This window comes from Protomyctophum bolini (genome assembly GCF_963924005.1).
Source record: "Protomyctophum bolini genome assembly, chromosome: 11".
NCBI classification, from domain to species: Eukaryota; Metazoa; Chordata; class Actinopteri; order Myctophiformes; family Myctophidae; genus Protomyctophum; species Protomyctophum bolini.
Genome location: NC_137872.1, coordinates 5,743,291 through 5,769,976, shown reverse-complemented (window position 1 = coordinate 5,769,976; position 26,686 = coordinate 5,743,291). Strand labels below are relative to the sequence as shown.

Sequence of the window (26,686 nt, the reverse complement as noted above, 5' to 3'; positions counted from 1 at the left end):
ACCCAACAGACCAGAACTTTTAACAGAGTGAAGATTTTAACTGAAATCTTTGCTTCTGGAGAGGTCCCTGGAACAACATATTTTCAGATGTTGGGCGGAGGCATATCACATATAATACTTTTGGGGTCCTTGACATGAAATATTGAGCACCACTGATATAGAAACATTAGGTTTTTCTGAAAAAACGTAAGATTTTTTTTATTATTCTGATGTTTCGATGTCTAAATGGGTTAAAATCAGGTTAATCTGCACAAAAGGAAAGTTAAGTGGGTGGCTGCGGACGCTAAGGGGTAATCGTCATCCCCAAATGACACCCCTGGTCTGTGTCAAGAGTGGGCCAGTCTGGGACCCCAAATGACACCCCTGGTCTGTGCCAAGAGTGGGCCAGTCTGGGACCCCAAATGACACCCCTGGTCTGTGCCAAGAGTGGGCCAGTCTGGGACCCCAAATGACACCCCTGGTCTGTGTCGAGAGTGGGCCAGTCTGGGACCCCAGATGACACCCCTGGTCTGTGCCAAGAGTGGGCCAGCCTGGGACCCCAAATGACACCCCTGGTCTGTGCCAAGAGTGGGCCAGTCTGGGACCCCAAATGACACCCCTGGTCTGGGTCAGAGCCTTATAGCTGAGAGAGTTGTGCCATTGAGGGGTCAGAAATCGGCCCTTTGAGCGCTGCTGTTCATGCAGCCCTGGAGTGTGACTAAGCTGGAGTTGTTTTCAACGAGGCCGGCGCAAATATCAGCAATCTTAGGCAACATTAAAAGTATTGAACAGTGACAACTAAAGTCTCTGTAATGTTTATGTTGTACTATAGGGGTAGGGCCTGACAAGCCTATGGCTTCTCCCTAGCCCTTTGAGCAACGGACACTCACAAGGAGTAAAAATGGAAATTATGTGTGCTATGTATGAAGTTCTATGACCTGTATGTCCACCATTCCCAAAATAAAACTGAACTGAACTATTACTAAAAAAAAAAACCTATCTAAAATAAAGGGAGTTAAGATCATTAAAGCTGGGTTGTTGCCTGGCTGAGTCCAGTCCAGTGCATTCTGCCAACTTCCAGTCCAGGACTTTGTCACTCTTCGCCTAGCCAATAGAAGTGTCTATGTAGGAGAGCCGGCCGCCGCCATTGGACTGAAGCCCCATGACGTGAACGGAGCCGTCAGAACTCTGTGGGTCAAGAGAGGGCCAGCCAAGAGCGTGTCATCTGGGGTCTGGGACCCCCAGATGACACCCCTGGTCTGGTGACTGGTCTGTGGGCCATCCTGTACATTTATTACACCACATCCACGGATACACCTGCCTGTAGGATGTTGTCCTGCTTCAATGAGCCACACTGTTTTTATATCAGCATTGTTTGAGCACTTTGACCTTTACTTGAACCCACATTGGAGCCGAGCAGGTGTGCTTTATGTTGCCTATACATGGAGTCCTCTCTCTCTCTGTGTGTGTGTGTGTGTGTGTGTGTGTGTGTGTGTGTGTGTGTGTGTGTGGGGCCTGTTATTCACGTAGCTGCTGTTTGTTCAAGGGATTACGCCGTTTAGAGCCGAGGTTGATTCTACAAAATGTCTTCTGAATCCTAAACACAGTTTCTGTCAGTGGATGTCAAACGTTTTCATGTCAAGGACCCCCAGAGCTATGCATGTTGCTGCCAACCCCCAAGCGGAAAATATCTTTGTTCCAGAGACCCCCCCCGGAAACTAATATTTGAGTTAAGAATGTTCGCTGTGAAGGAATATATATATATATATATTCAAAAGATCTGCGCCATGTTTTGACGATTTTTCAAAAATAGCAGATCTACAAGCTCGTAGCGCGCCACCGAGTGCTGCGCTTACGAGCTTGTAGATCTGCTATTTTTTAACAGCTATAGTCAGCTACAGTTGGTTGATGTGGTTAAAAGCTAATGTGACACAGATGCATTCCATTCCATGTCTTAAGGGATTAACCCATTCTGAACGGGAACCCATTTCTGTGTTGGCATCATGTTGTGTTTTAGCTATTTTTGAAAAATCGAAGAACGACTGACATTTTTTTAATCTGATCTCAGGTCAGAATGGGTTAATCAGACCAGTGTGTGTCCAGTGGAAACCTCATATGAATCTGATCTCAGGTCCGACTGGGTTAAAGCTGTCTCCAAAATGAACCATCTCTCCAACCATGTCTGCAAGCTTAGGCTTCTCTTGACAGAGCTGTGCTGTGTTGTGTTCACACAGTATGGATTATAAGGGCCCTGTTTTCACTGTGCTGTTCACAGTATGGACTATGAGGGCCCTATTTTCACTGTGCTGTTCACAGTATGCACTATAAGGGCCCTATTTTCACTGTGCTGTTCACAGTATGCACTATGAGGGCCCTATTTTCACTGTTCTGTTCACAGTATGCACTATGAGGGCCCTATTGTCACTGTTCTGTTCACAGTATGCACTATGAGGGCCCTATTGTCACTGTGCTGTTCACAGTATGCACTATGAGGGCCCTATTGTCACTGTTCTGTTCACAGTATGCACTATGAGGGCCCTATTTTCACTGTGCTGTTCACAGTATGGACTATAAGGGCCCTATTTTCACTGTGCTGTTCACAGTATGCACTATGAGGGCCCTATTTTCACTGTGCTGATCACAGTATGCACTATGAGGGCCCTATTTTCACTGTGCTGATCACAGTATGCACTATGAGGGCCCTATTTTCACTGTTCTGTTCACAGTATGCACTATGAGGGCCCTATTGTCACTGTTCTGTTCACAGTATGCACTATGAGGGCCCTATTTTCACTGTGCTGTTCACAGTATGCACTATGAGGGCCCTATTTTCACTGTGCTGTTCACAGTATGCACTATAAGGGCCCTATTTTCACTGTGCTGTTCACAGTATGGATTATGAGGGCCCTATTTTCACTGTGCTGATCACAGTATGCACTATAAGGGCCCTATTTTCACTGTGCTGTTCACAGTATGCACTATGAGGGCCCTATTTTCACTGTGCTGTTCACAGTATGCACTATGAGGGCCCTATTTTCACTGTAGTATGTGGTCGCTGACACAATGCCACACACAGCTCTCCTCGCCACATTGTGTAACTTGTAGACCACTGTTTCCCAACACTGGACACATTGTTACGGGTCCTCTTAGTTTTTCTACTTAATAATTATGATTTCAATTATGTTCCAAAAACATTCCAAAAAAGCAAAACTATTCATGAATTAATAACAAAATCCAAAGATGTCTTGAAGAAATGAACGACAAATCTAAGACATTCCATAAATTTGAACAAATATTTGAAGAAGTGGTGAAAATAGCCGATCTACAAGCTCGTTCGCGCCGGCGTTGTGCGTCTGGGTCCCGCGGAGACATGACATTTCTCTCCGGGTCTAAAAGGTTTGGGAACCGTCTGGTGTAGACAAACCGTCTGGTATAAACCAACCAGACCAACCCGGGGCAGAACCGTCTGGTGTAGACCAACCAGACCAACCCGGGGCAGAACCGTCTGGTGTAGACCAACCAGACCAACCCGGGGCAGAACCGTCTGGTGTAGACCAACCAGACCAACCCGGGGCAGAACCGTCTGGTGTAGACCAACCAGACCAACCCGGGGCAGTACCGTCTGGTGTAGACCAACCAGACCAACCCCGGGCAGAACCGTCTGGTGTAGACCAACCAGACCAACCCGGGGCAGAACCGTCTGGTGTAGACCAACCAGACCAACCCGGGGCAGAACCGTCTGGTGTAGACCAACCAGACCAACCCGGGGCAGAACCGTCTGGTGTAGACCAACCAGACCAACCCGGGGCAGAACCGTCTGGTGTAGACCAACCAGACCAACCCGGGGCAGTACCGTCTGGTGTAGACCAACCAGACCAACCCCGGGCAGACACATTTCTCACTGCAGTGTTTCCGACGGAGCCGCGCTGCAGAATGTGCTGACATTAGCGTTCATATGAAACCATAAGAACAGGAAACACAGGCCTCGCGTTGTTCCTTCCTCTGCCCTGTTCTCCTCCTCTTCCTCCTCCTCCTCCTCCTCGTGTGTCGAAAAGCGTTTGTTCCTTCCTCTGCCCTGTTCTCCTCTTCCTCCTCCTCCTCCTCCTCATGTGTCGAGAAGCGGACTGGTTGACGAGGCTGTGGGTTTGTTCAAGTGCTCTTGGCCCTCAAACACAGGCCTCGCGTTGTTCCTTCCTCTGCCCTGTTCTCCTCCTCTTCCTCCTCCTCCTCCTCTTCCTCCTCCTCATGTGTCGATAAGCGTTGTTCCTTCCTCTGCCCTGTTCTCCTCTTCCTCCTCCTCTTCCTCCTCCTCATGTGTTGAGAAGCGTTGTTCCTTCCTCTGCCCTGTTCTCCTTCTCCTCCTCCTCCTCCTCCTCTTCCTCCTCCTCCTCATGTGTCGAGAAGCGTTGTTCCTTCCTCTGCCCTGATCTCCTCTTCCTCCTCCTCATGTGTCGAGAAGCGGACCGGTTGATGAGGCTGTGGGTTTGTTCAAGTGCTCTCGGCCCTCAAACACGCAAAGAATACTCTGTAATCAGAGATGAAAACCTCAAAGGGCCTTGAGGCGGCAGCAGCACTACAGCTGTCTGTTGTGTGTCTGTGAGCGTACTTGTTAAATCGGGAACAAGTAGAGCAGGCATGAGCGCTAGTCTGTGAACGAGATAAATAATAGATGCAACTCGTAAACCATGTAAACATCCGTCTAAAAAATAACACACTAACATTTTGGACTACGGGGTAAACGGTGTGTGGATAGGGAAGTTTTAGGGAAGGGAGAAGAGTCTAGGACGTTGTGAGCGTTGTCCAGGGTGTTTTAGGGAAGGGAGAATATAGTCTAGGACGTGTGGAGCGTTGTCCAGGGTGTTTTAGGGAAGGGAGAAGAGTCTGGGACGTGTGGAGCGTTGTCCAGGGTGTTTTAGGGAAGGGAGAAGAGTCTAGGACGTGTGGAGCGTTGTCCAGGTTGTTTTTGGGAAGGGAGAAGAGTCTAGGACGTGTGGAGCGTTGTTCAATGTGTTTTAGGGAAGGGAGAAGAGTCTAGGATGTGTGGAGCGTTGTCCAGGGTGTTTTAGGGAATGGAGAAGAGTCTAGGACGTGTGGACCGTTGTCCAGGGTGTTTTAGGGAAGGGAGAAGAGTCTAGGACGTGTGGAGCGTTGTTCAATGTGTTTTAGGGAAGGGAGAAGAGTCTGGGACGTGTGGAGCATTGTTCAATGTGTTTTAGGTAAGGGAGAAGAGTCTAGGACGTGTGGAGCGTTGTTCAATGTGTTTTAGAGAAGGGAGAAGAGTCTGGGACGTGTGGAGCGTTGTCCAGGGTGTTTTAGGGAAGGGAGAATATAGTCTAGGACGTGTGGACCGTTGTCCAGGGTGTTTTAGGGAAGGGAGAAGAGTCTAGGACGTGTGGAGCGTTGTTCAATGTGTTTTAGGGAAGGGAGAAGAGTCTGGGACGTGTGGAGCATTGTTCAATGTGTTTTAGGTAAGGGAGAAGAGTCTAGGACGTGTGGAGCGTTGTTCAATGTGTTTTAGAGAAGGGAGAAGAGTCTGGGACGTGTGGAGCGTTGTTCAATGTGTTTTAGGGAAGGGAGACGAGTCTAGGACGTGTGTCTTAACAAGAGCTTGTGACTAAATTATAAATCACATTGGATCCATGGAACACAGGTTCTTTAGACAAATGCACTTTCCACCCGAGTCCCGACATCAATGACATAGATATATATATATCATAAATAAACCCCCACAGGCACTAGACGTACTGTATGAGTTAATGATATAAATATATATATCATAAATACACCCCCACAGGCACTAGACATACTGTATGAGTTAAGTAGAAAGCTATGTGTTGTTGCGATCGATGGCATAAAACATATTAGTCCTGACGATCAATGTGCTTCATTCCTATCTCAGCGTGCCAGTGGAGAATTGATTAGGCTAAGTAATGCGGAACCCGCCCGGGAATGAAAGGGCCCTTGTCCAGTCATAGTGACTCTCAATAATGCTGAATCATCTCACTCCATCAGCCAGCCAAAATGGCTACCACCAACTCAACCCAAGCCCTTCAAAGTATATACATGCATACTTCTGGTACTAGTAGCTGCTGAGAGAGAGTTAAGTGTGTGGCAGCATTCAAAAGTACATGGTAGCGTGCTTTTAAAAAATATACTTTAGTATTCAAAATTGTGAAACATATTTTCCTTTTGATTTTAATATATTGCTTGCTGTGCTGAAATTAGGGCATTTCCCCCCAAAGTATGGAAACATGTTGAAAATGGATCTAGTACAAGATGTCGGTGTTATCGTATGACACTGTTGCACTGGCGAGCGTTAAAATAAGTGGTTCATCGGTTTGTTGATTTCTTTTGTAATGACAGTCCATACATCCACAGATTCCACACAGTAAAGTCCTATCTGATTGACAGCCCATACATCCACACAGTAAAGTCCTATCTGAATGACAGCCCATACATCCACACAGTAAAGTCCTATCTGAATGACAGCCCATACATCCACACAGTAAAGTCCTATCTGAATGACAGCCCATACATCCACACAGTAAAGTCCTATCTGAATGACAGCCCATACATCCACACAGTAAAGTCCTATCTGAATGACAGCCCATACATCCACACAGTAAAGTCCTATCTGATTGACAGCCCGTACATCCACACAGTAAAGTCCCATCTGATTGACAGCCCATACATCCACGCAGTAAAGTCCCATCTGATTGACAGCCCATACATCCACACAGTAAAGTCCTATCTGAATGACAGCCCATACATCCACACAGTAAAGTCCTATCTGATTGACAGCCCGTACATCCACACAGTAAAGTCCCATCTGATTGACAGCCCATACATCCACGCAGTAAAGTCCTATCTGATAATGCTGCATAATTAATCTAATAAAGATTGATTCAGACACCTGCAATCTCATTTCTACATTTGAGCAATAATTGTGCAGCACAATTGGCTGTCCAATTCATTTTAGTTGCTCTTGTTTGTTTTTGTTACAAGAGAGAGACTTTAAGAGAGGTTTAATTCAAGCACGTTGATGTTGTCTGCTTAAAGCCACAGTAGTTCTGGCTCCAGGTGACACATTTTTTAGGTAATAATGTTCAGCAACTACAGACTAAAGACAATACATATTTTCATGGGGGAAAGAAATAGAATTGTGATCTCAATTCTTGTGGAGGGAAATCTAGATTCACATTTGAGAGAGAATCGTGCAGCAGCAGCACTACTATGTGATTTGCATTAAACACTGTTAAACTCACTCTATGCATGCGCACACGGCCTCTATAAAAGGACCTCTTGTTGAGTCTAGACAGTGAGTCTAAACAATGCAGAATGATCTCTCCACTACTCCATTAGCTGGTCAAAATGGCTACTACTGCTGTACTGTAACTCTCTTCAAGTCTTTTGTTTCCTCATGTCACACACAATCTGTCCCCTCCTCCTCCTCCTCCTCCCTAAAGCCTTCTGGACTACAGCTGTTGCCTTATGTGGCTCCTCCTTGGCATGCAGTGCGAGGCCGCTGCCCGCTGGCTGGGCCCTAACGCTGGTTCGGTAAGGCCTCGTTCGTCTGCCTTTCTTTCTGCTTCGGGTCAGAGGAGAGACAGAGAGCGACGCTTTGTAGAGGTTCGTTGTCTGCTCTGTGTGTGGACACGTTCAGACTCGGTCTATGTCCACTCCCAAACTGCTACCTTTCAGGATCGCAGATCTACAAAAAGTAGCAGATCTACAAGCTTTTCGAGCTGCTTTTCGAGTTCGCAGATCTGCTACTTTTGATGCTTTTTGTGTGACGCCTGTGGTGTGATCAAGTAGGACGTTGACTTATGGATAAAAGTTGTACTATGTAGATAAAGAGTTGTCTGCCCAGTGATTTGGTTAAACGTACTAATTAGGCCCCAACCCGTGGTCTGTGATGTCCTAGCTGTGGTCAGAGCAGCGGTGTCATTATGTGAGGCAGTGTGTCTGGACATGTTCCATTGTAGCATTTTCTACTAGCTCTGTTTGTTGTTGTTGTTGTTCCTTTGCATTCTGGGAGGAGGAGGAGGAGCAGGGAAATGGGATTTGGGTGACGATTTGAAGCCAGGAATTTCCCCGGCGGTGATGTTGTTGTTGTTTTTGATGTTTCCGACTAAAATTCAGCTCCGGCTTTCCTTTCCTTCACGACAGAGCGTGATCTGACTCGCCTAATACTTTCTTTTGATGGTGAATAACTCACCGGGACCGATTCCACTCATGTGGAAATTAATCCATAGATTAGAAACCTTCTGTAACTCTCTAAAAAATCTAATTCTCTGGGCGTGACGCAGCCCACCACCAAGTGTAAATCTGGTATAGCACTAACTAAGCCATGAGGCTGGTATAAAGGCAAGTCCTACATACATAAATACATGGATATTAAAGTTATTTGAATGTTGTCAAACTAGAAATGGAATACATGTTCAGAAGCATCTCTCTTTATAAGCCCCGAGTGTCTCAAGAAGATATTTCATTAAAGCAAAGGCTATACAGTCTTACATCTGCTGTATGTAGAACAGCAGGAAAATGATGATACCAAAACATCATAATTATACATTATTGTGATATTTTGTTTAGGAAACAAATCGTGTGTGTGTGTGTGCGCACATGCGTGCACACATACAATTTAGAATTTTTAGGCATTTAGCAGACGCTCTTAATCCAGAGCGACTTACAATAAGCAAGAACAGAAAGCATGGCAATACATCACATACATAAAAAGTAGTTATCATGAAACATGCGTAAGATAAAGAACGTAACAGTGGAATATCTATATAATGAAACTATACATATAAACTATACTATACTATACATATATACTATAAAGTGCTATGACTACATAAAATGCAATTCTCGTGCTGTCTACGTATGCATGCATGCGTGCGTGCACGTGTGTGTGCGTGCACGTGTGTGCACGTGTGTGTTAATGAACAACCGATCAATGTCTGGGAGGAAAGCTGGCTGAGTTATGGAGCGCTGATTGATTGATTGATTGACGAGAGGATGCATCTTGTGGTGAAAAGCCCTGGTTTGAAAATGACTTCAGTCTGAAGGAGGGAGGAGGAGGGAGGGAGGAGGAGGGAGGGAGGGAGGGAGGGAGGAGGAGGGAGGGAGGGAGGGAGGGAGGGAGGAAGGGAGGAAGGAGGGGGAGGTTCCCTCGGGGGGTCAAATTGATTCTGAAATCCGAGGAAAGAGAGTTCTCTCTCTCTCTCATAACGTGACTCCCCACCAAGCACACTGACTTGAGTCATGCTTTGTCACTGTCTGAATAGAATACAACGCTGACTCATGCTTTGTCACTTCCCCCATATTCACTTTCCTTTTGTCATAAAACCAAGCCACCCCAGAAAGCCATAGTGGGGCAGTAGGGCCATCCACACCACATTAACCCATTCTGACCGGGCACCCATTTTGGTGTTAGCATCATGTTATGCTTTACCTATTGAAAAATAGCAGATCTACAAGCTCATATCGCGCCACCGAGTGGCGCGATACGAGCTTGTAGGTCTGCTATTTTTGAAAAATTCGAAGAACGACTGACATTTTTAGAATCTGATCTCAGGTCAGAATGGGTTCATCAGACCAGTGTGTGTCCAGTGGAAACCTCGTATGAATCTGATCTCAGGTCAGAATGGGTTAAAAGAATCTATTTGGGTGGCGGTTGTGGTACAGCAGTGTGGGTCTGTTTATGTTCTTTGTGTGGCCTGCAGCGCACCAAGGGACTGGTCACAATGTCTCACAAACTCAACCACACCTGCACCGGTCTCATTCAAACTGGACCGGTCTCATTCAAACTGGACCGGTCTCCTTCAAACTGGACCGGTCTCATTGAAACTGGACCGGTCTCCTTCAAACTGGACCGGTCTCATTCAATGTCTCACGGACACGCAGTGTTGATTTTGATGGAATGAAACTTTTAGTCATCTGGAATGTTTGGTATTAGGGCCGATTCATACTCCTATTTTAGAGCCGAATAAAAGTGGTTCCGGCTCTGTAGAGCCTACAATGTGACGTCATTTGGCTCTGTAGAGCCTACAATGTGACGTCATTTGGCTCTGTAGAGCCTACAATGTGACGTCATTTGAGGTTCGGGGGGGGTGGGGCGGGTACCGTCCTAAAGTCGTCTCTTCGGTGCTACTGAAAATTTCTGGCGAGCCGAAATCATTTCGGCACTACAGCGCCGAAACAGCGGTAAAATAGGAGTATGAATCGGCCCTTAGTCGACTAAATATCATACGATTTTAGTCGACTAAATCTACCGTTAAATGCTTAAAATAGCAGCTCTACAGGCTCACAATGCGATACCTTTTATATTATTGGGTGGAAAGAGGACAGAGGACATTATTATTAACAGTACTGTATTGCTTCTTTTCTTTTTGGCAAAATGTGCTAAATATTGAGGAAACTGGTTTATGTTTCAATACAGTATGTGATGAGTATTGATTGATGGATCATTATTTTGATCCACTAGTTTTGATGGCAATGTTGATGAGCTCAAATTGGAGGATTGGATGATCGCACACCGCTTGAAAACCACTTGACGGTTTGAAACCATCTTTATGTGGTGATTTTACAGCTTTCTGTTGATGTGTTCCTCTGGAAGTGTAGAGGGTTCACCGCTTTGTGGCGAGCCCTCTGTGACGGTATTTTAATGATCAATTAGCTGGTGATGAACTGTTGCAGCCCAGCCAGGGTTCCAGTGACTGCGACGTGTTGCACCTACAGGGACAATTCAGGCATTCAGCAGACTCTCTTAATCCAGAGCCATTTAACAGTAAACACGAGGTAATGCATATAAATAGTTGCCTAGGATCATAGGTAAAACAAGAACCTATCATCAGTGTAAACTTATAATTTAGATAATTATAATAAATATAATTTAGATAATGTATAATATCCAACAAAAAACAAATACATTTGAAACTATGCATACTGTAGGATGCCAGGTCAACAAATGAACCTGGCAATCTGTCTAAATATCATGCCATCTAAATGACATTTTAACCTTTACATAAGCCAGCAAGGTCATCAAGGCTATGGCTAAGCTGAGGTCTGTCTTACATTTGTAATCGTCAGTCTTCAGATTTACGGCGTGAGTGAAGGCTCATACATAGTCTGGATTTTCGGTGGTGGGGTGACCACCGAACTACAACATGACGTCACGAGCCGCGGTGAAGAGCAAACCACCGCCACCGCTCCAGCCCTTCTCTCTGTTTTTACTCACCACCGCTCAATGTTATTTCAGCTCCGGTGGTCAGCTCACCACCGGAGCGGTGGTCACCTCACCACCGGAGCGGTGGTCACCTCACCACCGGAGCGGTGGTCACCTCACCACCGGAGCGGTGGTCACCTCACCACCGGAAATCCAGACTATGAATAGGCCTTGAGTCTACGCTGCAGTTCTAACTGCAACGGGGAGTTTCAGTTTGTTTCCACATGTGTTGGACGATGTGTGTTTGTGTTGTTGACGGTGTGTTGTGTTTCCCTAGCGGATACACCGCCAGGCACGCTCTGTGTTTGTTTGTGTTGTTGACGGTGTGTTGTTGTGTTTCCCTAGCGGGTACACCGACAGGCACGCTCTGTGTTTGTTTGTGTTGTTGACGGTGTGTTGTTGTGTTTCCCTAGCGGGTACACCGACAGGCACGCTCTGTGTTTGTTTGTGTTGTTGACGGTGTGTTGTTGTGTTTCCCTAGCGGGTACACCGACAGGCACGCTGTGCGGCGAGCTCTCTGCGCCTCTGAGACGAGTCCAGCAGACGCTGATCTTCCCCAAGAACCCCGAGCCCGAGCTGACCACCATCCACAACTCTGGAGCAGCACTCATCTGGCAGCAGAGACGAGAGGTAACCACACAGTCCTACTAAGATGAGAGAACATATGAGGCCAGTTTTAGCTTTTTTAACTGGCTCCCGATTGATTAAAAAATGTATTTTACTAGCTCTCAATGGCCTGCCTAGATTTGTGTGACCAGATTTGACTGAGAGCCTGCCATCGCGCAAATTCCAGCTTTTCACCAGAGGAGAAAAACCTTTTTTTATGAGTTTATAGCACAGGCAGACTCTTCTAGACATACCAGCATGTCTGAAATAAGTGTCAGAGCTGAAATTGACATGTGAAATAAATGCTTAAACATGTAGCTAGGTGTAAGGTTAGAGTCCGCAGAAGTGAACCTTTTCAAGCACGTTTTCTCACATTACTCTATAAGCCATATCTCCAAAACTGGTGCGTCAAACTGAACAACCAATATGTCAATTAGAAGCTATGATTCCCTGCTTTCACATGACATGAAAAATAATCCAATGACTCTCCCATTCACGATTTCACGGTGATATATACGGTCATATATTAGTCCCGTTTTAGCTTCACTAAATCTCCCGGTTGTTTTTAGGATTGATTTTTAATAAATATGTTACTAAAGCTCTCAATGGTCTCGCACCTTCCTGCCTATTATGACTGCCTGCATGCCTAGATATGTCCCAAACCGCGCCCCCCCCCTCAGGGGGCTGGCCTGCTCGATGTAAAAATAAAAATAAATGGCAACTGAAAACACAATGAAGCAGATTTCTGCTTCTACGGGCCGACGGCTTGGAACAAACTCCCACTATTCGACAGGGAGCCTCTGTAGATTTTTTTTAAGCACAGATCAACTGTAGCTAGAATCTAAAATGATGCGGAGGCGTGCACGTCTCCTTGTAGTTTTGTAGTCTTTTTAGGGAACGCATGCACGTCTCCTTGTAGTTTTGTAGTATTTTTAGGGAACGCGTGCAGCCGTGCACGTCTCCTTGTAGTTTTGTAGTCTATTAGAGAACGTGTGTACGTCTCCTTGTAGTTTTGTAGTCTATTAGGGAACGTGTGCACGTCTCCTTGTAGTTTTGTAGTCTATTAGGGAACGCGTGCACGTCTCCTTGTAGTTTTGTAGTCTATTAGGGAACGTGTGCACGTCTCCTTGTAGTTTTGTAGTCTATTAGGGAACGCGTGCACGTCTCCTTGTAGTTTTGTAGTCTATTAGGGAACGCGTGCACGTCTCCTTGTAGTTTTGTAGTCTATTAGGGAACGCGTGTACGTCTCCTTGTAGTTTTGTAGTCTATTAGGGAACGTGTGCACGTCTCCTTGTAGTTTTGTAGTATTTTTAGGGAACGCGTGCAGCCGTGCACGTCTCCTTGTAGTTTTGTAGTCTATTAGAGAACGTGTGCACGTCTCCTTGTAGTTTTGTAGTCTATTAGGGAACGTGTGCACGTCTCCTTGTAGTTTTGTAGTCTATTAGAGAACGTGTGCACGTCTCCTTGTAGTTTTGTAGTCTATTAGGGAACGTGTGCACGTCTCCTTGTAGTTTTGTAGTCTATTAGGGAACGCGTGCACGTCTCCTTGTAGTTTTGTAGTCTATTAGGGAACGTGTGCACGTCTCCTTGTAGTTTTGTAGTCTATTAGGGAACGCGTGCACGTCTCCTTGTAGTTTTGTTGTCTATTAGGGAACGTGTGCACGTCTCCTTGTAGTTTTGTAGTCTATTAGGGAACGTGTGTACGTCTCCTTGTAGTTTTGTAGTCTATTAGAGAACGTGTGTACGTCTCCTTGTAGTTTTGTAGTCTATTAGGGAACGTGTGCACGTCTCCTTGTAGTTTTGTAGTCTATTAGAGAACGTGTGTACGTCTCCTTGTAGTTTTGTAGTCTATTAGGGAACGTGTGCACGTCTCCTTGTAGTTTTGTAGTCTATTAGGGAACGTGTGCACGTCTCCTTGTAGTTTTGTAGTCTATTAGGGAACGTGTGTACGTCTCCTTGTAGTTTTGTAGTCTATTAGAGAACGTGTGTACGTCTCCTTGTAGTTTTGTAGTCTATTAGGGAACGTGTGCACGTCTCCTTGTAGTTTTGTAGTCTATTAGAGAACGTGTGTACGTCTCCTTGTAGTTTTGTAGTCTATTAGGGAACGTGTGTACGTCTCCTTGTAGTTTTGTAGTCTATTAGAGAACGTGTGTACGTCTCCTTGTAGTTTTGTAGTCTATTAGGGAACGTGTGCACGTCTCCTTGTAGTTTTGTAGTCTATTAGAGAACGTGTGCACGTCTCCTTGTAGTTTTGTAGTCTATTAGGGAACGTGTGCACGTCTCCTTGTAGTTTTGTAGTCTATTAGGGAACGTGTGCACGTCTCCTTGTAGTTTTGTTGTCTATTAGGGAACGCGTGCACGTCTCCTTGTAGTTTTGCAGTCTTTTTAGACAATGCGTGCATGTCTCCTTGTAGGGCTTCCTGTCAACGCTTTATCTGTAAACGTTTTGACTTAAATGGTCTTAGTTCTTATCTGAAGAAGACGTATGTCTGTGTGTGGATATCGTTATCTTTGCCCTGACATAACTCCACATTGCGACTTGCATCGCATCATGCACAGTGAAACCGATCTAAAAGTCCCTCTTTTGGCACTTGGAGACAAACACGTTTTTTGTGTTCCTGATTGGGTGAAACCATGTGTTCCTTTCTGTGCTTGAAGCTGATTGGGCGAAACCATGTGTTCCTTTCTGTGCTTGAAGCTGATTGGGCGAAACCATGTGTTCCTTTCTGTGCTTGAAGCTGATTGGTGAAACCTTTTTGACTGACACTTTGTTGTTTGTCATTGCAGGATGAGAACGGACAAGAACAAAATGATGGTAAGTGTCTGTCTGTCTGTCTGTCTGTCTGTCTGTCTGTCTGTCTGTCTGTCTGTCTGTCTGTCTGTCTGTCTGTCTGTCTGTCTGTCTCTCTCTCTATCTCTGTCTCTCTCTCTCTGTCTCTCTCTCTCTCTCTCTCTCTCTCTCTCTCTCTCTCTCTCTCTCTCTCTCCCTCGTGCCACCAAACAGTCCTCTCATGACTCGTATTAGTGTCTGCTGGTTACAGTGAATAGCTTCATGGTAGACCGGTCCATTTTATTTAATTGTAAGCATTATGTTATACTTCAGCTATTGGAAAAATAGCATTTACCCATTCACACACCGATGGCGGACGAAACCATGAAGGCACCAACCTGCACATCAGGAGCGATTAGGGGGTTCAGAGTCTTGCTCAAGGACACTTGGACACTAACTCTGGGGGAGCCCACAGGGTTCGAACCGGGAACCTTACTGTTCCCATCCGGCTGCTCTACCGGCCACTCCCTCCCACCTTCCCCGCTATGGCTCCTAAACTCCTGGAATGCCGCGGCCATATCGTTTGGCTTGGCTTTCTTTTTAACGGACGACACACATGCACACCTCGTGTTCCCTCCGCGTCCGTCTGTCCACGCGTCTGTCCACACGATGCCTTTGATGTTTGGGGTTTGAAGAAGCGGTGCGTGGGCTGGGCGTGCTGGGTCGTGTCGTGGTGCGGAGCAGCTGTGTTCCTTCACTCTGCCTTATGAAGAGATATTATTAACGTCCAGGTGTCTTAACGTGTGTATTAACGGATGGTTAAGAAAACGTACGGCTCACAAGATGATGACGAGGGGTTAAAAACAGCACGGCTGACGGTACATTTACCAACCAATGCTTCATCATCGCTGGCTCAACATCAATCTGACCAGCTCAAAACAAGATCTATTTAAAAAATGAGGTTCCTGAGGGGGCTTTGAAATAGCGGCGCTGGCGTTACATATGAGACAAACGCACTTGGAATGTGAAATAGAGGGGGAGGGGGGCGAAATGGAATTGGTAGGGATTTTCTTTTCTTTTTTAAATAACCTTAATGCTACTGCACTTTGTGTGCAAGTATTGCATTGTGGGTTTGAGCTGACGGGCCCTTTTTGATGTCTGTAGCAATGATTGCTATCACAGTGACATTATAGAGCTAATTAACAGCTATTTTAACAAAAACACCACCAATGCACATTAAACTAACAATGACTCAAGTAGAAGTAAATCCGACTAATTGCTTCCGTAACAAAGTATGTAGTGAAAAGACTACTGAAGTACTGAGTTATAGACCGATATGTTTAACTAATCACTAAACAAATATATACTTGAGTAAAAGTATATTTGTATAAAATATACTAAATCAACCGTTATCAGGACGTTGGAATGCGGCCAATATGGTCATACTGGCATACTAGACATTGTGGTGTTTGGCTGTGTTCCCCCGGACTGCACCATGCAGGGTGGTGGAGCAGACATAGCCTCCCCTGCTGAACGTGTCATTTCCAACTCTTTTGTCGGCGCGAAAGGTACTATGTTTACCCAGGGTAACTGGACTAAGCTCAAGAACTTGTTTACAGCCAGGCCCTGCTCATAGAACATTTCATGGTAGGGGTTCAATGCCTTGTCCAAGGGCACTTCAGCAGTGGTAATTTTACCGTGCCGGTCCGGGGATACGAACTAGCGACCTTCCGATATCAAGACCGCTCCGCAAACCGTTCGGCCACCGCGTGGAAACTAGGGGCTACTAATATATACTATTCTCTGCCTATCGGGACGTAACTCGGACGGCGCTGGTGGCCGTCGCAACGCTCGGCACGGCGTCTCGCTCGGCGGTGCCTCACGTGGCTCAAGGCCACCAGACACGGCGCGCCTCCGTCATTGACACAAAAAGCAAAACGCTCCCATAGTTTCAGTTCCGGATTTCCCAGTATGTTGATTATCACATACTGGGGGTATTTCTATGGTGCTGATTACAAACACCCTGATGTGCAGGTTGGTGCCTTGAATGGTTTCCGCCGCCATCGGTGTGTGAATGTGTGTGAATGGGTGAATGTAATGCACAATCTATGTAAAGGTCCTTGGGTAAAGGCGCTATATAAATGCACCAATTACCATCGAAAAACATGTATTCTAATGATTTCATCATTCCAAATAGACCCTTATTAGACCGTTTAATCTTGTAGAGTATAAAATTATACCAAATCCATTTGGTTTCATTTTTGGCTCTCAAGAGTTACATTATTGTTAAATATCTGCATTCATTAATTTACCAGAAGTGTACACAATTAGAGAATGTAGAAGAATTGTGGACACAATCTTATCTTAGTTGTGGGTCTAAATGTCGTCACATGGTGGTCCCGTGGCTCAAATGCAGAATACATAATGGACCTTGATGTGAAAATACTATGGCGTAACATAGAATATAACTTGGAGTACCTTTGGGTGGGTTCACTTCAACATGTGGTCTCTGGTCTGTGTGGGGCTATTTTTAGGGTCTTAACGTCGGAGAACAAGAGGCTTGTTCTTCACAGCGCAGAGCAGGCGCTATAGCCTGTTGAAGGACAAATCATTATATCATGTCCACTGTAATTCACTTAAAGCAGGTCTGGACAGGATGGCATTATGAGAGACGGTTGTCCAGACCCGTGGAAGTGTGGAAATGTGTACGAGACTCCAGGGGGAAAATAAGGCTGGACTCATAATATTGCATACATTTAAAAAATAAAAGTAGACAATGTACACTTTGTTTTCTAAATGATTCTAGACCAAATGAATAAATTAAATGGACACATGCCTCGTCATCAACTGCCTAGAAATGTGTCCACTTGTGCACTCTAGTGGTTGTTTGTGAGAACTGCCGTGGCTGTCTGCTGTATAATTATCATTATTGCATCTTGTGGACTTCTGCAAAGGTTAAATTGTTACTCAGTCGGCGGCACTCGTAATAACTAAAACTGTTGTTGGTCGTTGTTTTGTTTTCAAGCTCATGGACTTGGACTTTGATGCCACTAATTTAAAACTAAACCAAAGATCCTGGGCCGTGGCTCAGCGGTCCAGGCACCGCGGCTGGTAATCCAGTCTGGCCGCGGTACCGCGGGTTCGACTCCCGATCCCGACGGCAGCATGGCAACATGCAGAAAACAAACACAAAAATCTGTCTTGAATTTATATTTAAGAAAAGTTCAAGCATGGGCCAGTGTTCTACAATTAGGCTACAGGTTATTTATCAGACGCTCTTAATCCAGAGGGATTTAAATGCATCAAATACATAGAAATAGTAACCCAGGATCATATGTAAACCAAGAAACTGTATATTTTTGAAAATGCTATTTAGTTTTAGTTAGTTTATATTACTTTTAGTGTTAGTTTTAGTTTTTTTTTTAAATACTTTGGATTATTTGTCAGGTTCAGGATTGAAGAGGTAAGTATTGTGTAATAAAAACGTAAAATATACCATTTTAAAATGTAATTTCTGTTACAGATGAACCGCCGACTGCATCCGCAAACAAAATCTAAGGGCGTTTTGTCTAATAATTTCAGTTGGGTTTTAGTTACTGTAAACGCACACGATGCAGTTGGAGTTAGTTATGTTATTGTCTCTCTTGCAGAGGGCCCCCGGGAGGAGTTAGTTATGTTTTATTGTATTGTCTCTCTTGCAGAGAGCCCCCGGGAGGAGTTAGTTATGTTTTATTGTATTGTCTCTCTTGCAGAGAGCCCCCGGGAGGAGTTAGTTATGTTTTATTGTATTGTCTCTCTTGCAGAGGGCCCCCGGGAGGAGTTAGTTATGTTTTATTGTATTGTCTCTCTTGCAGAGAGCCCCCGGGAGGAGTTAGTTATGTTTTATTGTATTGTCTCTCTTGCAGAGGGCCCCCGGGAGGAGTTAGTTATGTTTTATTGTATTGTCTCTCTTGCAGAGAGCCCCCGGGAGGAGTTAGTTATGTTTTATTGTATTGTCTCTCTTGCAGAGGGCCCCCGGGAGGAGTTAGTTATGTTTTATTGTATTGTCTCTCTTGCAGAGAGCCCCCGGGAGGAGTTAGTTATGTTTTATTGTATTGTCTCTCTTGCAGAGGGCCCCCGGGAGGAGTTAGTTATGTTTTATTGTATTGTCTCTCCTGCAGAGAGCCCCCAGGAGGAGTTAGTTATGTTTTATTGTATTGTCTCTCTTGCAGAGGGCCCCCAGGAGGAGTTAGTTATGTTTTATTGTATTGTCTCTCTTGCAGAGAGCCCCGGGAGGAGTTAGTTATGTTTTATTGTATTGTCTCTCTTGCAGAGAGCCCCCGGGACGAGGAGGGGGACGTGGAGGAGGAGCAGAAGGAGACCCCAGAGCCGTCCGCCCCGTCGGGGGGAGCTACACCCGACCCCGCCCCCGCCCCCCAGAACACCGGCCGGAGAAACCCCCCCGGGGGCGTGTCCAGCCTCGTCCTGGGCTGAGAGAGAGAGAGAGACACACACACCACTCCCCTATTTTACATTGGAACGCTTTTTTTATTTTTTGAAAGATTAAAATAACCCCCACCTATACCCCTTTACCCCTTCCACCTATCTCTCTCTCTCTCTCTCTCTCTCTCTCTCTCCACTCTCTTTAGCCAAATTCCAATATTAAACTTCTATCCTTGAATCCTCCCCCCTACTCGTTTAATTTCCTCTCCCTCCTTTAAGCCCAGCCCGCACGCAGCCAGTGATTCGCGATGCAACAAAATGCGTTCCGTCACGTTGCAGAGAGAGAGAGAGAGAGAGAGAGAGAGAGAGAGGGAAATGGCAGCGCCAGGTCTCGAATTTCCCCGTTGCAGGTCGCCGCAGTTTCGGGGGATTCTGTTGCAAAGTGGTTGCCGGTCTCAAGCCGGTCGATTTGCATCGCGGATCATTTTGCTTGGACTGGACTTTTAGTCGTGTGACGGATCGGTGGAATGCTCGGCGTCGCTTTGAAGCCACGGGTCGGCAACTGTTGTGAGTGTCGGAGACCCTCGGTCTGGTCCTAACTGTACTGGGTGACCTGTGTGTGTGTGTGTGAGACCCTCGGTCTGGTCCTAACTGTACTGGGTGACGTGTGTGTGAGACCCTCCCTCGGTCTGGTCCCAACTGTACTGGGCGACGTGTGTGTGAGACCCTCCCTCGGTCTGGTCCTAACTGTACTGGCTGACGTGTGTGTGTGTGTGGGAGACCCTCCCTCGGTCTGGTCCTAACTGTACTGGCTGACGTGTGTGTGTGTGTGTGTGTGTGTGAGACCCTCCCTCGGTCTGGTCCTAACTGTACTGGGTGTGTGTGTGTGTGTGTGTGTGTGTGAGACCCTCCCTCGGTCTGGTCCTAACTGTACTGGCTGACGTGTGTGTGTGTGAGACCCTCGGTCTGGTCCTAACTGTACTGGCTGACGTGTGTGTGTGTGTGTGTGTGTGAGACCCTCCCTCGGTCTGGTCCTAACTGTACTATGTGACGTGTATGTGTGAGACCCTCGGTCTGTACTGGGTGACCAATGAAAGCAGTTTGGCGGAACCTCGCCTCAGATAGAGTCACAGCGAGCGGATATAGGAGGGGTGGATGACGTCGCTGCGAAAGTCTCATTGATAAACGTGTACTTTAATGGGGTTTCCTCGTCTCATTGATAAAAGTGTACTTTTTCGCCGGCAGTGTGGATGGGCTGTCACAAAGCGTATCACACAGGGAGGGGGTATTAATAGTGTTGGGGTACATATTACTTATGATGTGTATCCTTCTCTTCTCTTCTTTTTCTTTTGTCCTGCCACGTGTGGTGGTGGAGAATGTATACATCACGGGAGCGGAGAAAGAAACAATAGACACCCGGTTGATGTATCCTCTCTCCAAGCGGTCCCGGCGAGCCTCCTCGTTTGTCCTTTATGTTGTCGTTGCGTCCAGATCTACAAGCTCACAACGCGTAGCTTGTAGATCTGATATAGACACGTGGCTGCTAGGGAACACAGGGCTGCACAGATGGACGTATCGGCTGTATATCGGCTCGGTAGCGGGCTGATGTACTTTGCCCCGTTGCATGCCATCGGCAAATAAGTTGACACTAAAGCGATTATGTGTCTGTTGATTTCTTTGACACTGGTTATGTTATGGTGTTGTTGGTTAATCTGCAGCCTAAGCTAACCAAGCTGCCGATTCTGAGCAGTTAATGTCTTATGGCGAGGTTGATTATTGAGTATTTGTTTCCCCCGTGGCAGAAAAGGCTGACAATGAAAACCAGATAAATGTGTCAAATATCTGTATTGGTATCACTATCGGCCCACAGTTTTCATATCGGTGCATGCCTACGTTTGGGTATTGGAATTTGACCGCTCTCTCTCTCTCTCTGTCTCCCCTTCATCACTCCCTCCCTCACCCTCTCACACACCACACACTCCTCGCCACACCCACCACCACCATCCTCCCACCTCCTCAAACCTTTTGGGTTTTTTTTTTTATCCTTTTTCTATTTAAAAAGAAGAAAAAAAAACTGTTGACAAAAGCACTTTATGTATCTCTCTCCCTCCTCCCCTCCTCCTCCTCCTCTTCCATGCCAGCCACTCCAGCTGGAGAAGGCATGAATGAAGTCATCTAGCTTGTGTCTCACTCCCTGTTGTAAATGATAAAGAAAGGAAAAAAGACAGAAAAAGATTTGATGCGTGGATTTCTAAGTACAATAAAGATTGATATGAATTTTGTTGTGGCTGAGTTTGTTTTGTTTTTGTTTTGTCATTTCAACACCAGAAAACATATTTGTCCTGCGTTGCCGGATTAACCCATTCTGACCGGGCACCCATTTTGGTGTTAGCATCAGGTTATGCTTTACCTATTGAAAAATAGCAGATCTACAAGCTCATATCGCGCCACCGAGTGGCGCGATACGAGCTTGTAGGTCTGCTATTTTTGAAAAATTCGAAGAACGACTGACATTTTTAGAATCTGATCTCAGGTCAGAATGGGTTCATCAGACCAGTGTGTGTCCAGTGGAAACCTCGTATGAATCTGATCTCAGGTCAGAATGGGTTAAAAGTGCTATTTTATTATTGGTTACATTAAAAAGTCATGTTGATGGTTAATAGCAATAGTAATCTTTGCTATTAGAGACTGTTTGTTCAGTAACCGGTCTCACCTGCTCTTTTTCAGGTCACCAACTTTCAACAGCTGGAAAGACTGCATGCGAGACCAGCCTGTTACCCAACAAATACTCTAGTGACGATAAGAATATAGAGCTAACCGGTATTTAAGACTTTTTTTTTAACCAAACATTTCACACTAGCTTTCATGTTTGAGATAATATGAGCACACGGAGCTTGGTCGAGTATTTTTTTATTATCAGTTGATTTACTACTTGCTGGATTGTAACCTATTGCCATGTGGTTCACAATCCAAAAAATGACTCGTACAATACTATGGCCCAGTACGGCCCTTTACGGCAGTACGGCCCATTATGGCAGTACGGCCCTTCGGACTGACAAATAATGTGCCAATTTGAAGCCAGTGGACTGTGTAGGAGCATGTTCTATTATGTGTAACATGCTCCTCCCCAAAGTGGGGTCCGGGGAACCCAAGGGGTACTTGAGGGAGTTCCAGGGGGTACCTAGCTCAATATAGAGATAGTTAGGAACCAAATTAACCCTTGGTCTGTGACTCAGAGTGTAAAAATGTTTTGTACAGTGGTTTTACAATATAAATTGGGGTACCAGAGATAGAAATGCCATTAAAGCGGGGGTCCGTAGCATAATGCGTGTGAAACTGGGGGTCCATGAAATCAAGGTTTCGGAATCACTGCTAGAGCCGTAAAAAGCCTCCCTTATCGGGGTCTCTGGCATATGTTTTCAAATGGGGGTCCGGCGTGGCCTAATAAATGTTGATTTGGGGGTCCTTGACACGAAAAATGTTGGGAACTACCTGTATTGTATCTATGAGCGGTTTAACCGTTTAGTTTAGGGCATGTACGTTTCTCTCCCTTTCATTGTGAGAACGGACATGGAAACTCGCCTTGGCAAAGCATGGAGACTTATGAAAAAGGACTACTAAGCCAGTTCATTTTTGAAAGAGTGATACGGTCAGCTCTGACTGACGGACTGACTGAATCCGTTTTTTTTGGCTGTCTTCCTTCAAGCATTTAAGATTGAAGTCGCAGGAGCGCAGCCAGCCCGGATCTGGTTCAATAGAAACGAATGTAGACGGTGAATAGACGACAGACATGCAGGCAGCAGGGGATGATCAGAACCAGATGTTATTTTGGAGCAGGTATATTGAGTCTCGAAAGCTGTCAGATTGGCCTTGTTTGGACAGAGCAGAGCAGTTCTGCTATCTGGTAAAAGCAGTGCTTGTCCTTTTTAGGCTTCATTGAAAACGTATGCAACAGTTTACAGTTACTACGGTCAACTGTAGTATACAAATGTGTACACTCAGTTGAGTTTAAGTTAATTTAACACTGATTTGCAGTATATATTTGGGTGGGGTGCATTGATTGATTGATTTATTAACAGTTTGCAGAATTACAGTACATTTCAAGTACAACTCGATACAAATCATCATGGGGGTTAAGATTTTACGGGGCCAGTTTTGAATTGCAGCCGTCCGTAGGTGCCCTTTGAGAGCAGTTTTGGAGGAGTCAAGGCATTTGCATGTCTTAATGACTGTTGGTAGGGCGTTCCACATTTTGGTGGCATAGGAGCAAAAATAATTTAGTCCCTTGTTTGTGCCGAATCTGGGTTACACATGGTTTGTTGAACTCCCTCTGGTGTTGTGGGTGTGGACTTCGTTTAGACAGGTAGGCTACATATTATCTTGGTGATGTAGTGAATCTTGTGGACCAGACCCATTGCAAGATGCTGCAGGCCGTAAGCCATTCCAGCCTGTCAAAGTGGGCATGGGTGAGGTGGGTTCGGGGAGTGAGGCCGCAAGTAGTAGCCTGATCAGTTTGTTTTGGGAAGTCTGTAGCCTATCCCAATCTACACTGCAAATCCTTAATCAAATGGAAGACATTGAGTAGGCTGCTATGGGATGGGGGTCTTTGAATAGAGTTTTGATATAATCACTGTTTTAAAACTGTTTTAAGATCGGTGAAATGATGAAAGTTTAGGGTGACAGATTTTAATCTTAAGTGTTATTTTTCCAACCCCAGTGCAGTTATGAAGTGCAGAAAGGATGAGTGAATGGAATGAGTGAACGAACCCTATATGGAAAACATAACACTGTGCCAATGTGACTGACTGAGGACACCTAGTGGTGAACAAGTGTAAACAGATTCAGAATGTACTGCAGTAACTGAAATGTCTGTAGTCTTATCCAGTAGGCTACAAATTAACAGAATTATCTTATTATTATATCTCTGAGAGATTGAAACAAAACGGAACATGCAAGTAATTAAAAACTAAATGGGTAAAACATAAATGACAATTGTAATGTACCCAAAAATAATTTGGAATTTGTAACTAATTTCCTGTCTATCTCATCTTAATTTCTAACCTATTCCCACTGTCTTTAATTGCTCCACTTTTGTGTTGTAATTAAGCTGTTGTCCATCCATCTTTCTCTCTCTCTCTCTCTCTCTCTCTCTCTCTCTCTCTCTCTCTCTCTCTCTCTCTCTCTCTCTCGCTCTCTCTCTCTCTGTTCGAGGTGTGTGTGTGTGTGTGTGTGTGTGTGTGTGTGTGGGCGTGTGTGAAAAGGTGGGTCAAACGAGGATACTGCCTGTTGCAGTTGGGCAGAATCCTCATATCTCCATATTTTATTTATGTATTCATTTATTAATTTTCCAATAAATTAACACCCTACTTGTTCATACTTCAAAGGTCACACAAATAAGATATAGGAAACCATAGCAGATATACAAGCTGAAACTGCATCACATTGCAGATCTGCTATTTGTACTGAATTAGAATCTTAATGGTGAAAAGCAACAGTTTGGGACAGGTTTTCTCCTGACATCATGGCACTGTGTGTGAACTCCACAGCTGCTGTCATGACCAATCAAATGATCCCAGCTGTGTTAGGCGGTGCTATTTCGGGATCTCGCGGGATGGGTGGTCAGCTGACACAATAGTGGTGGTGGTCCCCAGGTTGCTTTTAGTCAGGGTGGTGGTCCCCAGGTTGCTTGTTTTAGATAATAGTATCTCTCTCACTCTCTCTCTCTCTCTCACACACACACACACACACACACACACACACACACACACACACACAGGTCAGTCTGTGTGTGTGTGTGTGTGTGTGTGTGTGTGTGTGTGTGTGTGTGTGTGTGTGTGTGTGTGAAAAGGTGGGTCAAGGATTCTGCCCGTTGCTGCTGGCAGAATCCTCATATCTCCATATTGTATTTATTTTTCCATAAATGAACACCCTACTTGATCATACTTACAGCGTTCACACAATAGTAGCAAAAAAGATAGCAGACATACAAGCTCAAACCGCGTCGCATTGCAGGTCTGCTACTTTTGCTGAATTAGAAACGTAATGGTGAAAAGCAACAGTTTTGGACATATGAGGTTTTCTCCTGACATCATGCCACTGTGTGTGAACTATAACCTGCTAATGTGTCACGACCAATCAAATGATGCCAGCGGTGAAAACACCCTCGTTTGGAGCACATAAAAAGTCAGACACAGACAGTCAGCAACACACCACCCTTCAAGGAGACCCCGACCCGATCTCCACGGACACAGAGACCACCTCTCAGGCTGACATGCTGCTGATTCCTCAACTCCTGTGCTTGCTGGGCCTCATCGCGCTAGGTAATAGAATTGTTCTTGTAGATCAGCTATTTCATATCACAACATGTATCTGTGGAACAGAGTCAAACTAAATGTAATGCTTAGCAGTGGGGTGCACAGATAGACACTGCCCTTTTCCCTCTGGGATATTTTTTTATCGTTTCTTTTTTACAGTGTACACTGTACAGTATGTGGACCATGGTGACATTGATCAATTCTTAATAAAAAGCTTCTAATATATTATTTAGGCCCCAAAATCTATAAATCTCACACTATTAAGGCAACCGGCCGGTTCCACGCTTTGCACAAGGTGCCCTTTTTTCACTTGAGCACCTAACCCTCTAAATGTCTGTGCACGCCACTGATGCTTAGGATTCCAAGTGCTTGTCAGAACTGGATCCCCAGTTCAAATATATGTATGATTATTATGATGTTTGGCCAAAAAATGGTTCTTGTTCTATTACTAATTTGGTATCCTTGTGTGTGTGTGTGTGTGTGTGTGTGTGTGTGTGTGTGTGTGTGTGTGTGTGTGTGTGTGTGCGCGTGTAGGCACTGGCATGCACGCCAGTCCCTCTGCTGAGCTGAAGCTGGAGCGTGGGAGCTGTCCCATGTTCTGGTTCAGCTTCAACAGTCGCTGCTACAAGTACGTCGGCCTCCCTACAGAGCTGAGCTGGAACGACGCAGAGAAGAACTGCCAGGATGAAGGTGGCCACCTGGCGTCCATTCACAGCGAGGAGGAGAACGACTTCGTCCTGACCCTGATCCAGAACTATAAGCCATCAGAGCCATGGACCTGGATTGGACTGAATGACCACAACGTGGAGGGTAGATGGATGTGGTCTGATTGCTCTGATGTGAACAACACCATGTGGCGTAGTGGTGATCAGCCAAATGGTGGTACAGGTGAACAATGTGTGTTCACATACTGTAGTGGAAGTACATGGTGTGACGAGCCATGTTCTACTATATTACCTTCTGTGTGTGTACGCCGTCCATAAACATGTCCTTGTTGAGTGGAATGTGTGAATCAACTCTCACTGACTTGTACTGAGTCTCCACAATAAAAGCATGACATAAATATAATCCATGTGTTTACTCTTTACTGGTGCCGTCATTTCAGAGTGTCTCCATTGCTGAAGAGGTTAATGTGTAATAATAATAATAATAATAATAAACATCTCTAAAGTAACTAAAGTTGTCAAATAAATGTAGTGGAGTAAAAGTACACATTTTGGAACTGAAATGTAGTAGAGGTAGAGGAGAAGTAAAAGTATTGGAAATACTCAAGTAAATTACAAATACCTCAAAATGAAATGTACTTATACTTTACACCACTGGTTATATATTAACTCTATTATTATTAATGATGGACAAATTAGA

At 45.2% G+C, this 26,686-nt stretch overlaps 1 protein-coding gene and 1 long non-coding RNA gene across 5 annotated transcripts in view; both read left to right on the top strand.

The window, feature by feature from the left end:
* LOC308324290 (jupiter microtubule associated homolog 1-like) overlaps positions 1-21,284 on the top strand; it is a 33,878-nt gene extending 12,594 nt beyond the window's left edge. The window contains exons 3-6 of one of the 4 annotated variants that reach the window (XR_013964906.1): positions 11,691-11,839; positions 14,603-14,630; positions 18,898-19,334; positions 19,365-21,284. Coding sequence is in view for 3 of the 4 variants with exons in the window: in XM_080776299.1 (XP_080632425.1) it covers positions 11,691-11,839; positions 14,603-14,630; positions 18,746-18,765; positions 18,918-19,058 (338 nt within the window). In the remaining variant the exon portion in view is untranslated. Of the gene's footprint in view, positions 1-11,690; positions 11,840-14,602; positions 14,631-18,745; positions 18,766-18,897 lie in introns of all 4 variants that reach the window. The other 3 variants (XM_080776300.1, XM_080776299.1, XM_080776298.1) reach the window with 3 other exon arrangements.
* A 3,925-nt stretch (positions 21,285-25,209) lies between these two features.
* LOC308323775 lies at positions 25,210-26,389 on the top strand. The gene is made up of 2 exons (XR_013964841.1): positions 25,210-25,327; positions 25,856-26,389. It is a non-coding gene; the product is annotated as an uncharacterized lncRNA (long non-coding RNA).
* The last annotated feature ends 297 nt before the right edge of the window (positions 26,390-26,686 follow it).